At 43.9% G+C, this 19391-nt stretch overlaps 1 protein-coding gene across 1 annotated transcript; it reads right to left on the bottom strand.

The window, feature by feature from the left end:
- Positions 1-2449: 2449 nt before the first annotated feature.
- Positions 2450-19123, bottom strand: LOC116409833 (mucin-3B-like). Its single transcript, XM_031899501.1, has 11 exons — positions 17188-19123; positions 15501-15599; positions 12744-12862; positions 12339-12397; positions 11578-11711; positions 10203-10265; positions 9318-9483; positions 9039-9200; positions 6822-6928; positions 5607-5683; positions 2450-4301 (listed from the first exon to the last, which is right to left on the bottom strand). Exons 1-11 carry the CDS (start codon positions 18827-18829, stop codon positions 4251-4253), a joined length of 2679 nt encoding a protein of 892 aa, XP_031755361.1. The 5' UTR covers positions 18830-19123; the 3' UTR covers positions 2450-4250.
- Positions 19124-19391: the final 268 nt, after the last annotated feature.

Raw genomic sequence — 19391 nt, 5'->3', positions numbered from 1 at the left:
TATATAAATGTAGCGCCATCTACTGTGTAGAAGCAGAATTACAACATAACATATTAGTTGCCCAGAACTTCTTTTTGCTATTAAAGGTCCATTTTTCTATTCTATTTATTATTTAAGGAATGTTTTATGTGTTTTTAAATAGTATGATTGTACCCTTATGTGTAACACATATTCTTTAGAACCAATAGAGGCCGCTGTTACAATGTAACCCCCAACATGGGGAGACAGAACAGTCACCCTGCTATAGTTCCAGGGGTACCCAGGGCACAAATAAGCACTCACCCCAAATCCCCCCCTAACTGGCCTTCAGGCTGGGCCCCCTTAGCCCATAACAAGGTTACAGATATATAGAAACATTGGGGTAACAGTCACCCCGCTATAGTTCCAGGGGTACCCAGGGCACAAATAAGCACTCACCCCAAATCCCCCCCCTAACTGGCCTTCAGGCTGGGCCCCCTTAGCCCATAACAAGGTTACAGATATATAGAAACATTGGGGTAACAGTCACCCTGCTATAGTTCCAGGGGTACCCAGGGCACAAATAAGCACTCACCCCAAATCCCCCCCTAACTGGCCTTCAGGCTGGGCCCCCTTAGCCCATAACAAGGTTACAGATATATAGAAACATTGGGGTAACAGTCACCCCACTATAGTTCCAGGGGTACCCAGGGCACAAATAAGCACTCACCCCAAATCCCCCCCTAACTGGCCTTCAGGCTGGGCCCCCTTAGCCCATAACAAGGTTACAGATATATAGAAACATTGGGGTAACAGTCACCCCGCTATAGTTCCAGGGGTACCCAGGGCACAAATAAGCACTCACCCCAAATCCCCCCTAACTGGCCTTCAGGCTGGGCCCCCTTAGCCCATAACAAGGTTACAGATATATAGAAACATTGGGGTAACAGTCACCCTGCTATAGTTCCAGGGGTACCCAGGGCACAAATAATCACTCACCCCAAATCCCCCCCTAACTGGCCTTCAGGCTGGGCCCCCTTAGCCCATAACAAGGTTACAGATATATAGAAACATTGGGGTAACAGTCACCCCGCTATAGTTCCAGGGGTACCCAGGGCACAAATAAGCACTCACCCCAAATTAAACACTAACAGAACACGGAGTTGTCTATGAAGATTCATTCTGCCCTCTACTTAGGTCTGAAAAATCAAACTTCTGCCATTGCAAACTATAATTCCCAGCATCCTCAATTAGCCATTGGGCCATGTATCTCAAATAACAATAGACAGTAACATGGATGCTGTTAATATAGTGAGTGCCCCAGCTGGTTCTGGCTATGTTCCATCAGAGAGAGGCAGGGGCTCCCCCATAGCTGTAAGACGATGGACCCGTGGGAGTGAATAACACAACAGTGCCAGGTGGCACCCAGTAACAAAGTGGCGCCCGTTTCAGTACATCAGCAGATTCCGTCTCACTTGGCACTAACATGAGCTCTGTCTGCCAACAATCCATTTCATCGCTTCCAGCTCAGCGCTGAGATATGGGCAGAGAATAATGTGTTGGCCAATAGCCCTTGGCCCCTGTGGGGAGTTGGGTGCCAGGGCAGTACCTAATGCAGTATCCGCATTAGGTACTGCCCTGGCACCCAACTCCCCACAGGGGCCAAGGGCTATTGGACAGACTTATACCCATGCTGCATGGTCCCTCTGGCATAGGCGGGCCGGATACTCAGCCGGTGTCTCGGTGGGAACAACAGATGGATAAAGCATTATACCAACTCATCATTTGAGTTCTACCCCTATGATACAGCTTCTCTCCCTGCCAAGCAACGAGCCATGTTGGGAGCCCCACCATAGGTGTTGGAACCAGTGGGGCCATGGCCCCCCAAAATCTCCCCCCCCCAGTTTTGGAAGTTGCTGCTAAACAGAGGCGGAGGGGCGGCGGCTTGGACAGGAGATGGACAGTGTGGGTGAGATTCAGGGGGACTCTCTTTGGCCACAAAAAGTTGAAGTGTTCAAAAATGTTGTTCCCGTGTGTAGCAAATTCTCCCTCTCCTGGCCCCCCAACCAGAAACATCTTCTGCTGCCCCTTGGCACATGTCTACATATTCCTTCAAGGGTATCATCTGTAATCATGGGGCCCCATACTATCAAGTTATTAGAGCCCCAATTATTACCCCTCTGGTCACTGGGGCCCTCATGGTAGTGGGACACGCTAACAAATAAAATGGGGCCCCAAAAAATAAAAAAAAATCCCCCTTAAATACACAGCCATGCCCCTGATCCACCCAACCCATCCCTATCATGATAAAAGCCCTTCCCACAATCCAGCCAAATCCCACCTACTCCCAACCAAGCCACACCCCCCCTTCATGATTTTCATTTGTTGGGAGAACAAAATAACCATCAAACTATTGCACCAACAATTCAGCAGGGTCAGTCCCCGAGGTTTGTTATTTTGTTTAATATTAAATTGAAAAAAATTACAGTTCCAATAAATTATATCAAATAAATTCTTTCAATCAGATAATATAAATAACACGAGTCCATAGAGAATATGGGGATAATGGAGCCAAGTAGGGCCTACAGCAATGTATAAGGGGAAGGGGGGGCGGTGGAAGGACCATAAGAAGTAACATCATTTCTTCTTCTCTTCTTTCTCTGCCCAGAACTGGATTCTTCTTTTCATAAAACCTCATTTTGGTCCCCCCAAGTCTTCATCACCCAGAACCTCCCTCCTCCTTTCTTTGTATATTCTTTATCCTCCAGCATTCCGCTCATGTGTTTCTAATGGTAACATTGTCTCTAGGGTTGATCTGAATGGTCAGTCCATGGACCCAGATTGTCCTCTCCAGGAAGGTCTTTGTGTTGGGTCTTCTAATGGTAACATTGCCTCTAGGGCCCTCTCTTTGTTGATCTGAATGGTCAGTCCATGGACCCAGATTGTCCTCTCCAGGAAGGTCTTTGTGTCAGGTCTTCTAATGATAACATTGTCTCTAGGGTCCTCTCTTTGTTGATCTGAATGGTCAGTCCATGGACCCAGATTGTCCTCTCCAGGAAGGTCTTTGTGTCAGGTCTTCTAATGATAACATTGTCTCTAGGGTCCTCTCTTTGTTGATCTGAATGGTCAGTCCATGGACCCAGATTGTCCTCTCCAGGAAGGTCTTTGTGTTGGGTCTTCTAATGGTAACATTGCCTCTAGGGCCCTCTCTTTGTTGATCTGAATGGTCAGTCCATGGACCCAGATTGTCCTCTCCAGGAAGGTCTTTGCGTTGGGTCTTCTAATGGTAACATTGTCTCTAGGGTCCTCCTCTTTGTTGATCTGAATGGTCAGTCCATGGACCCAGATTGTCCTCTCCAGGAAGGTCTTTGTGTTGGGTCTTCTAATGATAACATTGTCTCTAGGGTCCTCTCTTTGTTGATCTGAATGGTCAGTCCATGGACCCAGATTGTCCTCTCCAGGAAGGTCTTTGTGTTGGGTCTTCTAATGATAACATTGTCTCTAGGGTCCTCTCTTTGTTGATCTGAATGGTCAGTCCATGGACCCAGATTGTCCTCTCCAGGAAGGTCTTTGTGTTGGGTCTTCTAATGATAACATTGTCTCTAGGGTCCTCTCTTTGTTGATCTGAATGGTCAGTCCATGGACCCAGATTGTCCTCTCCAGGAAGGTCTTTGTGTCAGGTCTTCTAATGATAACATTGTCTCTAGGGTCCTCTCTTTGTTGATCTGAATGGTCAGTCCATGGACCCAGATTGTCCTCTCCAGGAAGGTCTTTGTGTTGGGTCTTCTAATGGTAACATTGCCTCTAGGGCCCTCTCTTTGTTGATCTGAATGGTCAGTCCATGGACCCAGATTGTCCTCTCCAGGAAGGTCTTTGCGTTGGGTCTTCTAATGGTAACATTGTCTCTAGGGTCCTCCTCTTTGTTGATCTGAATGGTCAGTCCATGGACCCAGATTGTCCTCTCCAGGAAGGTCTTTGTGTTGGGTCTTCTAATGATAACATTGTCTCTAGGGTCCTCTCTTTGTTGATCTGAATGGTCAGTCCATGGACCCAGATTGTCCTCTCCAGGAAGGTCTTTGTGTTGGGTCTTCTAATGATAACATTGTCTCTAGGGTCCTCTCTTTGTTGATCTGAATGGTCAGTCCATGGACCCAGATTGTCCTCTCCAGGAAGGTCTTTGGGTCTTCTAATGGTAACATTGTCTCTAGGGTCCTCCTCTTTGTTGATCTGAATGGTCAGTCCATGGACCCAGATTGTCCTCTCCAGGAAGGTCCTTGTGTTGGGTCTTCTATCTATGATGGTGGCAAATTCACATCCACCTTTTCTGGCCTCTTAATATTAACCTGGAGAAATAAAATAAAATACATTCTATGTACATGATAGAAGAAGAAACTATGTTTCAGGGTCTTAGTTTTGCTTTGACCATAGGGCTGATACAACAGCAAATAGTTTTGATCAGTCTTCTACCAGTTAGAAAATGCACAGGCAATGTTCCATATCTTTGTAAATCAGCCCATTTCTATCAGGTGGCGGTGCCCGTTTCCAATATATATTGTCTAGACTAAAATATCTCTCTAAGTGGCACTCAATACAAACACTTTACAGAATATTTTGATTTGATTTAACTGATTCTTGGAGATGCCACCTCTGTCTTGAACTCTGAGGGGTATATTCATCAAGGGGGAAAGGACAATTCTCTTAAGGGTGAAGACACACAGAGCTACTAGTAGCAGCTACTTGTTGTGGCTACTAAAACAGACAATGCTGATAATTTACTGATAATTGTTTCTATGTGTGTTTTAGCAGAGGCAATTCTCAGTATTGTCTATGACAGGGTGGAGTTTAGTAGCCTTGACCACTCCTGGATCTACTTAAGCTAATCAGAAAACCCTGCACTACACTGATGAGCCCCAAGAAGGGCGAAACCGGTCTGTAGTTGGGAATCTGATCAGCTATTATCCTGGCTTTTGCCTATAGGATAAACCCATGTAAATGGAATTTTTCTAAAAGACTTAAGGAATTTGTTCCCAGAATCCTTTTGACTTAGTAGCCTTGACAAGTAGCTGCTACTGTAGCTCCCCTAAAATGACACAAGTGCATTCTGTTCTTGGTAATATCACATCCCTATATCCTTCCCCTGGAATAATGATATCTCTGTGAGTTTGTGCAAAGGGATCTATTCCCCTAGATATGATGAGGAGCTAGTCCATGGCAGGAGGTCTCCATGTAGTAAAAGATAGTAGATATGCATAGGGTAGCCAAAAATATCAGGTTTCTTTGGGGAAAAGAATAGATCTGATGGGCCCAGGAATGAGATTATAGCTAAGGTGAGGGCACAGTATGACTGCTGTAGCAGCAAGAGACAGACTGGGCTAGAGAGATGAGCAGCCTAGAACTTCATGATAGATTCACCCTGCCGGTGAATATGACCAGACCAAATGGTAAAACTGAGGTTAATGTATTTTGCCCTTTAGAAGACAACCAGATACCCTCCCATACAAGTACTAAATGCAAAGTTCTTTAGATTGCTATTGCTAATAGAGAACCAGGATTTAACTGGGGGGTCGGACGTATATTGGCAGCTTTACTGAATGGGGTGGGGGCAAGCAAAGAGAGAATAAAAAGAACCTAAACAATTCTCATCATACCTTAATTCTTGTGTCCACATTTTGTAGGCTCGGTTCAAAGGTGATGGTAGTGGCCTGACTGCTAATATAGGAGATATCTGACCGGACAGAAAGAGAGAGTGAGGCACAGCTTTGTTGTAACTACAACCTAAGAAATATCTATAAATGAATGCCATCCCCTGAGGAACATACGGACAGAACGTTCAACCTTGTTCTTATAGTAGGTGCAACCTTTATTATGTGTCACGTCCCATGATGTGAAGAGGTTTCTGTTTGGCCGACATTGCATCACAGGGATCTGACAAATCAAACCATTTGATTGGGTCCAACCCAGTAGATGAGGAGAATTGGGGTAATTCCATGTAAGATTTTTACAATTAGCATTGTATTTGCGAACACTTGTTTTCTTGGAACCTTAGCATGATACGTTCTACAGGGAAGGGACCTATAATAAGGTTTGTCCCCCAATTTCTACATTTATAAATATAAATATAATAAATATAAATATATAATAAATATATATAATATAATTAAAATATATTAATAGAGATATACACATTGCGGGGGGATTGCTTGTATGGCAGTAAGTCCACCAGGTAAAATTCAGGCTGGTCTGTGCCAAGAGGCGTAACTTGGTTGTGCCGGGCCCACCTACAGAAAAAGCTTTTGGTAGAGCCCTACCAACTGTTTCATTGAGGATTCTGAGGGGGAATATACCTTCCTTCTATGATTTTTCCAAAAACCATGTAACATACATGTGCTGTATACCCTTCTTTCTTCATAAGGGTACCTGAGTAATTGTTGGGCCACAAAGGGCAGCTGGAGTCAAGCCTCTGGTCTAACCAAACTAACCTTGAGTCTGAAAACCTCTGGTCTAACCAAACTGGATCAAAACCTCTAGTGTCCAGCTTTATATATTACTTTTAGTTAATCCCCTTTTGCCAGTGAATGGCCCCCATTTTCACTTGGCTTCTGCATTCTAGGGGACCCATTTGCCTAAAAAAGTAATCAATAAATGCACAAATGTACATTGTTCCATAATGCAGTAAATATATTCTCTGTATCCATGTCAGTGATGTCTAACTGTGCTCCTTCTATTGGGGTTTAACTAAAATAACTAGTTGTAGTTCAGGCACAGATGGAGGGTCACACAGTGGCCATCTACAAATGCTCCCTAGTTGAAGGCCCGGCCTTTGGACCTCTTTCTTTCTTCATTCCATTCTGTTTGGCACTTACCGTCTTCATATAGAACTGCTCCTGGATTCTCGTAGCTGAGCGGATTGGTCCATACGCCATCTGTATCCTCATACCATTTTGGTTCCTCAGGTTGTAAGAATGGATCCCTGGAAAAGACATGAGAGGGTCGCCCATTCAGAGCAAGTCTGGACTGAAACAGCCAATTTATGGTTGGGTTTTGTCAGTATGAAAGCAGAAACAATTGACTAATTTAGGTTTCTGGGGTAGTTGGTGGTAGCAAGTGGAATTTACGTTCTAGTGGAACTGAGATTATCTGAAGTTTATCCTTTAGAGCAGTGCTGTCCAACTGGCGGCCCTTACCCCCCCCCCACCTCGTGTGGTCCCCCACCTGTCTGGCTGCAGTGACTGTTTATCTTAGCTTTAAATAAACTCATTATCAGTACTGAGATTAATTTGCCCCCTGCATGGTTTACACTTCAAAGTAAAACTTTAGGCCCTTGTATTGTAAACATGAAATCCCCTGTACTGTTCACGCCTTTTAATCCCTGCATTGTTCACCCCCTGCATTGTTCAGACCTCAGGCTCAGATTATAAGCACCCACATTGTTTACCTATCACACCTCAGGCAGCATTGTGTCACTATATGTACTGCCTGACCTATGTTGCCTGTGTGTGGTATACTCTGCCTGCCCTATGCTGCCTGTGTGTGCCATACTCTGCCTGTCCTATGCTGCCTGTGTGTGCCATACTCTGCCTGTCCTATGCTGCCTGTGTGTGCCATACTCTGCCTGCCCTATGCTGCCTGTGTTTGCCATACTCTGCCTGCCCTATGCTGCCTGTGTGTGCCATACTCTGCCTGCACTATGCTGCCTGTGTGTGCCATACTCTGCCTGCCCCATGCTGCCTGTGTGTGCCATACTCTGCCTGCCCTACACTGCATGCATGTGCCATACTCTGCCTGCCCTATGCTGCCTGTGTGTGCCATACTCTGCCTGCCCTATGCTGCCTGTGTGTGCCATACTCTGCCTGCCCTATGCTGCCTGTGTGTGCCATAGTCTGCCTGCCCTATGCTGCCTGTGTGTGCCATACTCTGCCTGCACTATGCTGCCTGTGTGTGCCATACTCTGCCTGCCCCATGCTGCCTGTGTGTGCCATACTCTGCCTGCCCTACACTGCATGCATGTGCCATACTCTGCCTGCCCTATGCTGCCTGTGTGTGCCATACTCTGCCTGCCCTCTGCTGCCTGTGTGTGCCATACTCTGCCTGCCCCATGCTGCCTGTGTGTGCCATACTCTGCCTGCCCTACACTGCATGCATGTGCCATACTCTGCCTGCCCTATGCTGTCTGTGTGTGCCATACTCTGCCTGCCCTACCCTGCCTGTGTGTGCCATACTCTGCCTGTCCTATGCTCCCTGTGTGTGCCATACTCTGCCTGCCCTATGCTCCCTGTGTATGCCATACTCTGCCTTCCCTATGCTGCCTGTGTGTGCCATACTCTGCCTGTCCTATGCTCCCTGTGTGTGCCATACTCTGCCTGCCCTATGCTGCCTGTGTGTGCCATACTCTGCCTGCCCTATGCTGCCTGTGTGTGCCATACTCTGCCTGTCCTATGCTCCCTGTGTGTGCCATAATCTGCCTGCCCTATGCTCCCTGTGTATGCCATACACTGCTTGCCCTATGCTGCCTGTGTGTGCCATACTCTGCCTGCCCTATGCTGCCTGTGGGTAGTGAACCTGGCAGGGGTTTGTTCTGGGAGTTTGTTAGCATTTGGAAATAGTCATTATATGGTCCCTAATATGGTACTTATATGCTGGCTAGATAGTTTTACATCTAAAACATTTTAAATATTAATTGACTGCCATTGGGGCCAAAATGATGGCCTTCCCAACTGATACATATATGTGGGGAAGGCCTCATTTTAGCCCCAATGGCAGCCAATTAATATTTAGAATGTTATAGATGGACCAGTTGTAAGATTAAGTCTTTTGACTTATTTCAATTATTAGTCTTTTACCATCGGGTTGCAGTACTCACTGACTATGGCAGCCAAACAGCAGATTTACTGTGAGACGTCAGTGTTATTATTACTCTTGTATTCTCATTGCTTATTTTTCTTTTCAAAACCCAACAGACCAAACCTAGTGAAACCAAGACATTTCAAGCCCCATCCACTTCAGGAATGTCCCACCAATATACAAAGAGCCGAGAGATCAAAAAGTCAATGTTTCCAAAGAATAATGATACGACTCCTTACCATTTATACCAACGTTTGGTTCTGTATAAGAGGAGTCCAGTCGTAATTAAGATGATCATCAGAAGAGCGAAGCCGGCTCCGAGACCTCCATACAATCCTGCCTTTAGTACCTTCCCCTGACACCGATCTTGCATATAGATATATTTGTCTGTATCTGGGCAGCTGTAAGAAAACATATTACTGCAGATCCACCCAGGTAGGGTTGTTCTCCTAAATGTTGTAACAATGGGCAAAGCACTAGATTAGATTGTAAGAAAGACATTGAGGCTTCATACTCACTAGCAAAGTGGGCCTTTGGTGCCATTAAGCCGACAACTGCCAATGGTACAGTTCATATAATTCTTGGAGCGTTCATCACATGCTGAGATGCAGATCAGGCCAGTAGGGGTTTGTAATGGGCTATACAAGTTTTCAGATCCATTTACAACCTTTTCTTTGCAGAGTTCTGTAGAGAAGCAAATTGTAGGATGGTACAGTAAGGGGCAGAATGTAGCAGCACTAAAGGCAAAGATTGATTTAAAATGGGGGTTTGTCATAAAAACCATATAAAAGAAAATGGTGGTCTGATATACACACTTTGCACTGGGCCAATGCAATAACAAGCGCAGAGAAAATGTAATAAAAGTCGCTAAGTGCACTCTGGGTCTAGTAACCATAGCAACTGTCACCAGGGTCGGATTGGGGGGGTGCCTCCTTCGGCCACATCCCCCACCGTGCACCCCTAAACTACCCCCTGTCCATCATCCTCCCCTGAATGTGTATGTGAACCGTGTCAAGGGAGGACATTGGAGGCCAGATGAAGCAGCAACAGGGTCGGGTCTGGGCCTCTGGGGCCCACTGGGTATTTTCCTGGTGTCCCGGTGGCCCAGTCCGACCCTGACTGTCACAGATACTCTACCAGAATCAGCAGGTAGTGGTTACCGGGACCTGTTATAAATATAACATCTCATTGGTTACCATGGGTTACTAGACCTGCTGCAACCTTTGTGACTTTAGTTATATTACCCCACCTAGCATTAATGGGTTTGATGATGCAGATCAAATATTTGGGTTTGATCACTAGGGCCGGAGCAGTTGTTATTGCAAGGTGTTCCTGCTTTGGTCTTTACCCTTCACTTTGCTTTACTGGTCCATCCCACAGAAAGGCAAATTGGTCTCACTTACCTTCCGCAGACGGGAGTGTACTTGCTTCAACCAAGGGCTTATTTCCATCCAGACACAAGGCAGCTGGAAGAAGAAAGGGCAACTATCAGACACAAGAGCAATTGTACCATAGGGGCTTTTCTATCATTGATTTTTTAGACACGTTGAAGCAGCAGATTTTGGGACAGCTATTGTCTAATGTTCTAGGAACAATGTCTTTTTTCTACATATGTCACTGGGTAAACAGTAAAAGTAAACAGTACATGTAAACAGTAAACATGGGTATTGTTGACCAATAAATATCCTTAGGAATCGACAGGGAGAACCTAGAACAGCAACCCTTGATCCAAAGACAACAGAATTGTAGTTAAGGCAGGCACGGAGACAGGGCAGGCACGGAGACAGGGCCGGCACGGAGACAGGGCCGGCACGGAGACAGGGCCGGCACGGAGACAGGGCAGGCACGGAGACAGGGCAACCACGGAGACAGGGCAGGCACGGAGAAAGGGCAGGCACAGAGAAAGGGCAGGCACAGAGACAGGGCAGGCACAGAGACAGGGCAGGCACGGAGACAGGGCAGGCACAGATAAAGGGCAGGCACAAAGACAGGGCAGGCACAGAGACAGGGCAGGCACAGAGACAGGGCAGGCACAGAGACAGGGCAGGCACAGAGACAGGGCAGGCACGGAGACAGGGCAGGCACGGAGACAGGGCAGGCAGCATACAATCAGAGTCAGGAAACAGGCAGGAGTAAATAACAAGGAGACCAGAAACAAGGCTTAGGCAGGAACTATAAGAAACAGAACCAGTTTGGGCAATGAAAGAGGAGTCAGGGAATGCTTTTATGATGTCCACCAATGCACGTGTCTGCACAGTTGGACCCGGGGACCCAATATATACTCCCCAACTAGCTATCTTTTTAACTATAATTATACAAAGCCAAGTAAATCTATTTAATTCTACTATTATTGTATTATTGTATGTGTATTTTTATTAATACTAATAGTAATGTTAATTACTATAAATTATTGATATTACTGTATTATAGGTTCGCCTGTTATTACAGCCATGAAGCACCAATCATATATCTGTGGTGATGCCATCAGGTATCTTTGGTGATTGGATTCTCTTGAATTACTGAAATGTAGGGTGGATTCCTAAGCCCAGAGCTTTCCCAACCCACTCTCAGTGTCCCTGCACTTTGCCTAATCCTGTTGTGTGCTCCCCCTAGTGGTGGTTTGCTATAAATTGTATTTATACAATAAATTTGCTAAGTCAATATATTGGCCATACAGACTTATTCCCTTAGGTTATGGCACTAGTGGTAACATGCTGTGCAAGGATAGTAATAATTGTCTATATAAGTGGTATAAACACCAAAAGGCTTAACACCTACAGTTTCCATGTGTGCAGTTGAGGTCATTCAGCTGATCAGTCACTTGTTCCAGTACATTATTGTATTGTTGTGTCAGATTGTCCTTGAGCTCAACCTCCACGATGACTTTATGTTCCACAATGATGCTGCCTTTCCTGCCAGAGACACAATGGAATTATTAGACATAATCAACCCTCCTGGTTAATGGAGATGTGAAGCTCCTCTACTGGAATAAATAACCACTGTAAATGGTGAGAATATATAAATTGTCAGGCAGTGACATCACATTGGGTGGAAAGCTAGGGGAGATCCTCCTTGTCAAACCACCCATCAATCCATACTGAAAATGTCATCTGCTGTGGTGTCTTCTTATCAGGTTGGTGATGTGTTGGGAGATACAGATTCAGAAGATGCCTCACCGCCATTCCAGTTCCATTCAGATCTGGTACTTTTACTGATCGGCCCAGTGAATCTATCAATGGTATTTCACTATAACTATGAATGGCCAAATCAGACACTGGACAGCCATTCACTTAGCTGCCTTACTTGAGGCTTATCCCTTAGATCAGTGGTTCTCAACCTGTGGGTCGGGACACCTTTTGGGGTCGAACAACCCTTTCACAGGGGTCGCCTAAGACCATCGGAAAACACATATTTTCGATGGTCTTAGGAATAATTTTATGGTTGGGGGTCACCACACCATAAGGAACTGTATTAAAGGGTCGGAAGGTTGAGAACCACTGGCTTAGATAGAAAAGTAAGGCAGTATGTAAGGGACTTACCTCAAAGAGATAATTTCCACGTTGACATACCCAGAGACATTAGCATAGACTGTCCTCATCTATAAAGAGAGAAGGATGAGTGATTAATGGCGGAGAGCCTTCCACAGTCGGAAAGGACCTTTCATTCTGACTGATGGGAACATCCATTTTATAGCGTTCAGCACTGATGGGCCTACAGGGGAGGCTGACCAAGGCAAGGACCTATCCCTGGTTGCCCCTCATCTTGCATCTGAACCAATTCCTCCACAGTTAGACATAACTGAGCAGGGAGATCCTAGGAACCTGACCTAGATAAGGTCCAATACTAAGTAAATGCTGGCTGATGAGGTAAGTACCCACCTACTGCCCTGGTGTTTAGGTTTATAGAATACATACAATATGTTAGAGACAGAAGGACATACTCACCTCTTCCTTAAACCTGGTTTTAAAGTTTTCATATTCCACGGTGGTGTTATCAAGTAACTTATTATCAAATATTTCATTTGCAACTCTCAGTGTCACGCTCACAGAGGTTTTGGCTTTCGCTTAGGGAGAGAACAGAATGAGAGAAGATCATTATGCTTTATTCCTTATATAAGCAATGCTGGCTGTAGTGTTTGGAGTAAGAATAATGGGGTTGTTTATCGTGGTTTAGGATAGTGCCCCTAGTTCCTAGTCAAAACATAACTTAAAGCTACAGGTTATAGAAGGGATCCCCAACCTTCAATGAACAATAAGTTGGGGAGCAACACAAGCACACAAACCTTTCTAGTGACCAATAAGGACTCTGATTGGTTAATTAGTAGCCCAATGGGGACTGGCAGCCTGCTAGAGACTCTGTTGGGCAGTACATATGGTCTTTATGCCTCCAAAATATGCCTCCAAGCCAGAAATTGAAAAATAGGCACCAACTTTGAGGCCATTGGGTGCAACATCCAAGGGGTTGGTGAGCAACGTGTTACCCCTGAGGCACTGGTTGGGGATCACTGGGTTATAGAGACATATCAGGGGATGTCCTTTCTTGTTTAAATAGGAGTGAATGCTGAATGGCATGTACAGGTCCCTACCCTCAACCCAAATAAACACCTCAACTTAAACTCTAAAGTGAATTCGACCAATAATATCCCATCCTAACTAGTAGGAACCTTCCCGGAAGAGTAAGGGCTGTTATAGCGGGAACAAGAGGTAATAATACCACTGGTTTTTGAGATGCTGGACAGGCAGGTACCTGAGTACTTTTGTTTCCATGTTTATAGCTATTTTTATCATTAGAAATGCCAGTATTCTGCAGAAAGCCCTGTTTAAGGGTGAAGAGACACGGAGCTACTTAGTAGCAGCTACTTGTCACGGCTACTAAATGCCAGAAAAGTATAGACAACACTGAGAATTGCCTCCGCTAAACCACACATTGAGACTATTATCAGTAAATGATCAGCAGTATCTGTTTTAGTAGCCGTGACAAGAAGCTCCCTTATACGGAAACCCATTTTCCAGAAAGTTCTGAATTATGGAGAGGCCATCTCCCATAGACTCCATTATAAGCAAATAATTCTAATTTTTAAAAATGATTTCCTTTTTCTCTGTAATAATAAAACAGTACCTGTACTTGATCCCAACTAAGATATAATTACCCCTTATTGGGGCAGAACAGCCCTATTGGGTTTATTTCATGGTTAAATGATTCCCTTTTCTCTGTAATAATAAAACAGTACCTGTACTTGATCCCAACTAAGATATAATTACCCCTTATTGGGGGCAGAACAGCCCTATTGGGTTTATTTAATGGTTAAATGATTCTCTTTTCTCTGTAATAATAAAACAGTACCTGTACTTGATCCCAACTAAGATATAATTACCCCTTATTGGGGCAGAACAGCCCTATTGGGTTTATTTAATGGTTAAATGATTCCCTTTTCTCTGTAATAATAAAACAGTACCTGTACTTGATCCCAACTAAGATATAATTACCCCTTATTGGGGGCAGAACAGTCCTATTGGGTTTATTTAATGGTTAAATGATTCCCTTTTCTCTGTAATAATAAAACAGTACCTGTACTTGATCCCAACTAAGATATAATTACCCCTTATTGGGGCAGAACAGCCCTATTGGGTTTATTTCATGGTTAAATGATTCCCTTTTTCTCTGTAATAATAAAACAGTACCTGTACTTGATCCCAACTAAGATATAATTACCCCTTATTGGGGGCAGAACAGCCCTATTGGGTTTATTTCATGGTTAAATGATTCCCTTTTCTCTGTAATAATAAAACAGTACCTGTACTTGATCCCAACTAAGATATAATTACCCCTTATTGGGGCAGAACAGTCCTATTGGGTTTATTTAATGGTTAAATGATTCCCTTTTCTCTGTAATAATAAAACAGTACCTGTACTTGATCCCAACTAAGATATAATTACCCCTTATTGGGGCAGAACAGCCCTATTGGGTTTATTTCATGGTTAAATGATTCCCTTTTCTCTGTAATAATAAAACAGTACCTGTACTTGATCCCAACTAAGATATAATTACCCCTTATTGGGGCAGAACAGCCCTATTGGGTTTATTTCATGGTTAAATGATTCCCTTTTCTCTGTAATAATAAAACAGTACCTGTACTTGATCCCAACTAAGATATAATTACCCCTTATTGGGGCAGAACAGCCCTATTGGGTTTATTTCATGGTTAAATGATTCCCTTTTCTCTGTAATAATAAAACAGTACCTGTACTTGATCCCAACTAAGATATAATTACCCCTTATTGGATGGAAAACAATCCTCTTGGGTATATTTAATGTTTAAATTATTTTTTAGTAAATTTAAAGCATGGAGATCCAAAGTACGGAAAGATCCCTTATCCGCAAGACCCCAGGTCCCGAGAAATTTGGATAACTGATCCCATACCTGTACTGAGAATTGCCTCTACTAAAACACACGTAGAGACAATTATCAGTAAATGATCAGCAGTGTCTGTTTTAGTAGCCGTGACAAGTAGCTGCTACTAGTAGCTCCGTGTGTCTTCACCCTAAATGTTGAATATGACTAAGAATAAAACTGGCTGTAGTTGGACACAATACACTCAGTATTAGTAGACATGCTCCCTAATTACACTAATTCATAGAACCAGATCTAGGCTTCTTATAAAATAACTCAAACCCAAGGCACAAAGAGCTTTATACTTACCAACATCAACTCTGTCTATCAGGAACTCACACTTAGGGCCATAGAATTCAGGGAGACAAAGGCATTTAATCTCATCCCATGTGCCTCCATTCTGACACCCTGTGGAAGGAAAGATTTTAATAAGGAATTTGGATTAGACTTTATTCCATTTATGTCTGTGTGTAGATAATGCTACAGGCAAAATCCTCCCTACTCCTGCTGAATGGCACAAATAGACGGCTGGGTCCTACAGTGTCTCTGCTATAACACATGTAATGGGAAGCGTACAGCTGAAATACCTGTAGTGAATGATATACTGTACACAAATGTACGAAAATATAAGAATGTAAGAATTTGTGCAGTCGCTGGGTAGGGTACTTGATGGATCAACCCTCCCTGTGTGGGGAATCCCAATGCTGCCATAGTTTTATGGCAGGGGTCCCCAACCTTTCTTACTCGTGAGCCACAGTCAAATATAAAAAGACTTGGGGAGCAACACAAGGACCATAAAAGTTCATGGAGGAGCCAAATAAGGGCTGTGATTGGCTATTAGGGGCCTCTATGCACCCTATCAGCTTACAGGGGCTTTATTTGGTAGGAAATCTTGTTTTTATTCAACCAAAACTTGCCCCCAAGTCAGGAATTCAAAAATAACTCCCTGGTTTGGGGGCACTGAGAGCAACACCCAAGGGGTTGGTGAGCAACATGTTGCCCTCGAGCCACTGGTTGGGGATCACTGTTGTATGGTATCTCTCTGTACAGGCTATGAGCAAACTTAGGGGGCTGTTCCTGCTGAATTGTGCTTAGTACAGGGGAATCCCTATGCTGCCATAGTTTTATGGTATCTCTCTGTACAGGCTATGAGCAAACTTAGGGGGCTGTTCCTGCTGAATTGTGCTTAGTACAGGGGAATCCCTATGTGCCTTAGTTTTATGGTATCTCTCTGTACAGGCTATGAGCAAACTTAGGGGGCTGTTGCTGCTGAATTGTGCTTAGTACAGGGGAATCCCTATGTGCCATAGTTTTATGGTATCTCTCTGTACAGGCTATGAGCAAACTTAGGGGGCTGTTCCTGCTGAATTGTGCTTAGTACAGGGGAATCCCTATGTGCCATAGTTTTATGGTATCTCTCTGTACAGGCTATGAGCAAACTTAGGGGGCTGTTGCTGCTGAATTGTGCTTAGTACAGGGGAATCCCTATGTGCCATAGTGTTATGGTATCTCTCTGTACAGGCTATGGGCAAACTTAGGGGGCTGTTCCTGCTGAATTGTGCTTAGTACAGGGGAATCCCTATGTGCCATAGTTTTATGGTATCTCTCTGTACAGGCTTTGAGCAAATTTAGTTAATCACATCAGACAAAAAGTTTTTGTTTGTAGCTGCTCTCAGGGACAAGTTAGCATTTTGGTGCTGAAAGCCGCCTGTCACCACTCTATGTGCATTCAGTTGAACCATCCTATAACTTGTGCATCATTCGTATATGCAAAATAGGGAGCGGCAACAGGCCCTGTTCTAACCGGCTACTTTATGGCACGTGCTAAGGACTGGCCTGAACCCACTGAAATTGCGCCCTGAAATTAAGTTATTCCATAAAAATGTTTCATTATATAGATTTAATAGAAATGGTGCAATTTTAGTTTATGAATTGTTAAAGCATCAACAATTTCATTACTAAGAAAAAATAATCATTAATACCCAAAACGACTTACTATTTTGAGTTGTGCTGGCTTTTGTAGTTGTAGAGAGATGTGTAGTTGTTGGAGAAGTGGAAGGTAAGTGCTTTGTAGTTGTAGAGAGATGAGTAGTTGTTGGAGAAGTGGAAGGTAAGTGCTTTGTAGTTGTAGAGAGATGAGTAGTTGTTGAAGAAGTGGAAGGTAAATGCTTTGTAGTTGTAGAAAGATGAGTAGTTGTTGAAGAAGTGGAAGGTAAATGCTTTGTAGTTGTAGAGAGCTGAGTAGTTGTTGAAGAAGTGGAAGGTAAGTCCATCGTTGATGTGGAGAGATGAGTAGTTGTTGGAGAAGTAGAAGGTAAGTGCTTTGTAGTTGTAGAAAGATGAGTAGTTGTTGAAGAAGTGGAAGGTAAATGCTTTGTAGTTGTAGAGAGCTGAGTAGTGGTTGAAGAAGTGGAAGGTAAGTCCATCGTTGATGTGGAGAGATGAGTAGTTGTTGAAGAAGTGGAAGGTAAGTCCATCGTAGATGTGGAGAGATAAGTAGTTGTTGAAGAAGTGGAAGGTAAGTCCATTGTAGTTGTAGAAAGATGAGTAGTTGTTGAAGAAGTGGAAGGTAAGTCCATCGTAGATGTGGAGAGATAAGTAGTTGTTGAAGAAGTGGTAGGTAAGTCCATTGTAGTTGTAGAAAGATGAGTAGTTGTTGAAGAACTGGAAGGTAAGTCAATTGTAGTTGTAGAAAGATGAGTTGTCATTGAAGAAGTGGAAGGTAAGTCCATCATAGTTGTAGAGAGATGAGTATTTGTTGAAGAACTGGAAAATAAGTCAATCGTAGTTGTAGAAAGATGAGTTGTCGTTGAAGAAGTGGAAGGTAAGTCCATCGTAGTTGTAGAGAGATAAGTATTTGTTGAAGAACTGGAAGGTAAGTCGATCGTGGTTGTAGAGAGATGAGTAGTTGTTGAAGAAGTGGAAGGTAAGTCCATCGAAGTTGTAGAGAGATGAGTAGTTGTTGAAGAACTGAAAGGTAAGTCCATCGTAGTTGTAGAAAGATGAGTAGTTGTTGAAGAACTGGAAGGTAAGTCCATCGTAGTTGTAGAGAGATGAGTAGTTGTTGAAGAAGTGGAAGGTAAGTCCAATGTAGTTGTAGAGAGATGAGTAGTTGTTGAAGAAGTGGAAGGTAAGTCCATCGTTGTTGTAGACAGATGAGTAGTTGTTGAAGAAGTGGAAGGTAAGTCCATCGTAGATGTAGCGAGATGAGTAGTTGTTAAAGAAGTGGAAGGTAAGTCCATCGTAGTTGTAGAGAGATGAGTAGTTGTTGAAGAAGTGAAAGGTAAGTGCTGTGTAGATGAGAAAGTTGTTATAAAAGTAGACTGAAAGTTGGTTGTTGACATTTTAGATGCATCAGTTGTGACATTTGGTAAAACAGATGTCACAAAATGACCAGAAGTTAAATTATAAGTAGTAAAAGCAGTACTGCCTGAATTTGTAGTTCTGAGGGCATCAGTTGCATTAGAAGGAGTTGAAGTCTCCTCTGTTCTTGATGTATATGCAGGTGAGGACATGACTGCTGCAGTGGAGGATGGAAATTCCTTCAATGTTGTAGTTTGAAAGGCAGATGTGTCTGTGGCATGAGTCGATGTCTGGGGAGCAGCAGAGATGCTTGTCATTCCTCCAGCTGTTGACATCTCAGAAGTTAGAGGTGAAGAGGCTGATGCTGTTGTTTCATCTGCGGTAGTAGTTTCAGTTTGTGTGGTGGATTGAGTTCCTGCAACGGTGGAGTCTTCTGCAGTTGTGGTAAACAGTATTGTTGTTGCTGCTGTGCCCACAGCTGCAGTTGCCTGAGAAGTCACAGCTATCCCTTGGGTTGCTGTGATAATGGTGATCTGAGATTGTGTTGTCTCAGAAAGTTGAGCGGTACTTTGTCCAGAGGTGGTAGTGGTGATCTGAGATTCTGTTGTCTCAGAAACTTGAGCGGTACTTTGTCCAGAGGTGGTAGTGGTGATCTGAGATTCTGTTGTCTCAGAAACTTGAGCGGTATTTTGTCCAGAGGTGGTAGTGGTGAGCTCAGATCCTGTTGTCTCAGAAACTTGAGCGGTACTTTGTCCAGAGGTGGTAGTGGTGATCTGAGATCCTATTGTCAGAGAAACTTCAGCGGTACTTTGTCCAGAGGTGGTAGTGGTGATCTCAGATCCTGTTGTCTGAGAAACTTGAGTGGTACTTTGTCCAGAGGTGGTAGTGGTGATCTCA

Source organism: Xenopus tropicalis, chromosome 3, assembly GCF_000004195.4.
Source record: "Xenopus tropicalis strain Nigerian chromosome 3, UCB_Xtro_10.0, whole genome shotgun sequence".
NCBI classification, from domain to species: Eukaryota; Metazoa; Chordata; class Amphibia; order Anura; family Pipidae; genus Xenopus; species Xenopus tropicalis.
The sequence above is the reverse complement of the archived record's forward strand: the minus strand, read 5'-3'. Positions and strand labels throughout refer to the sequence as shown.

Excerpts from the sequence above, each read along its gene's own strand:
- LOC116409833 (XM_031899501.1), bottom strand. The coding sequence starts at position 18,829 with ATGTCAACAGCTGGAGGAATGACAAGCATCTCTGCTGCTCCCCAGACA. Across the intron at positions 12,863-15,500 it reads GATAGACAGAGTTGATGTTG|CGAAAGCCAAAACCTCTGTG; the intron begins GTAAGTATAAAG and ends TCTCTCCCTAAG. Across the intron at positions 12,398-12,743 it reads AAACCAGGTTTAAGGAAGAG|ATGAGGACAGTCTATGCTAA; the intron begins GTGAGTATGTCC and ends CTCTCTTTATAG.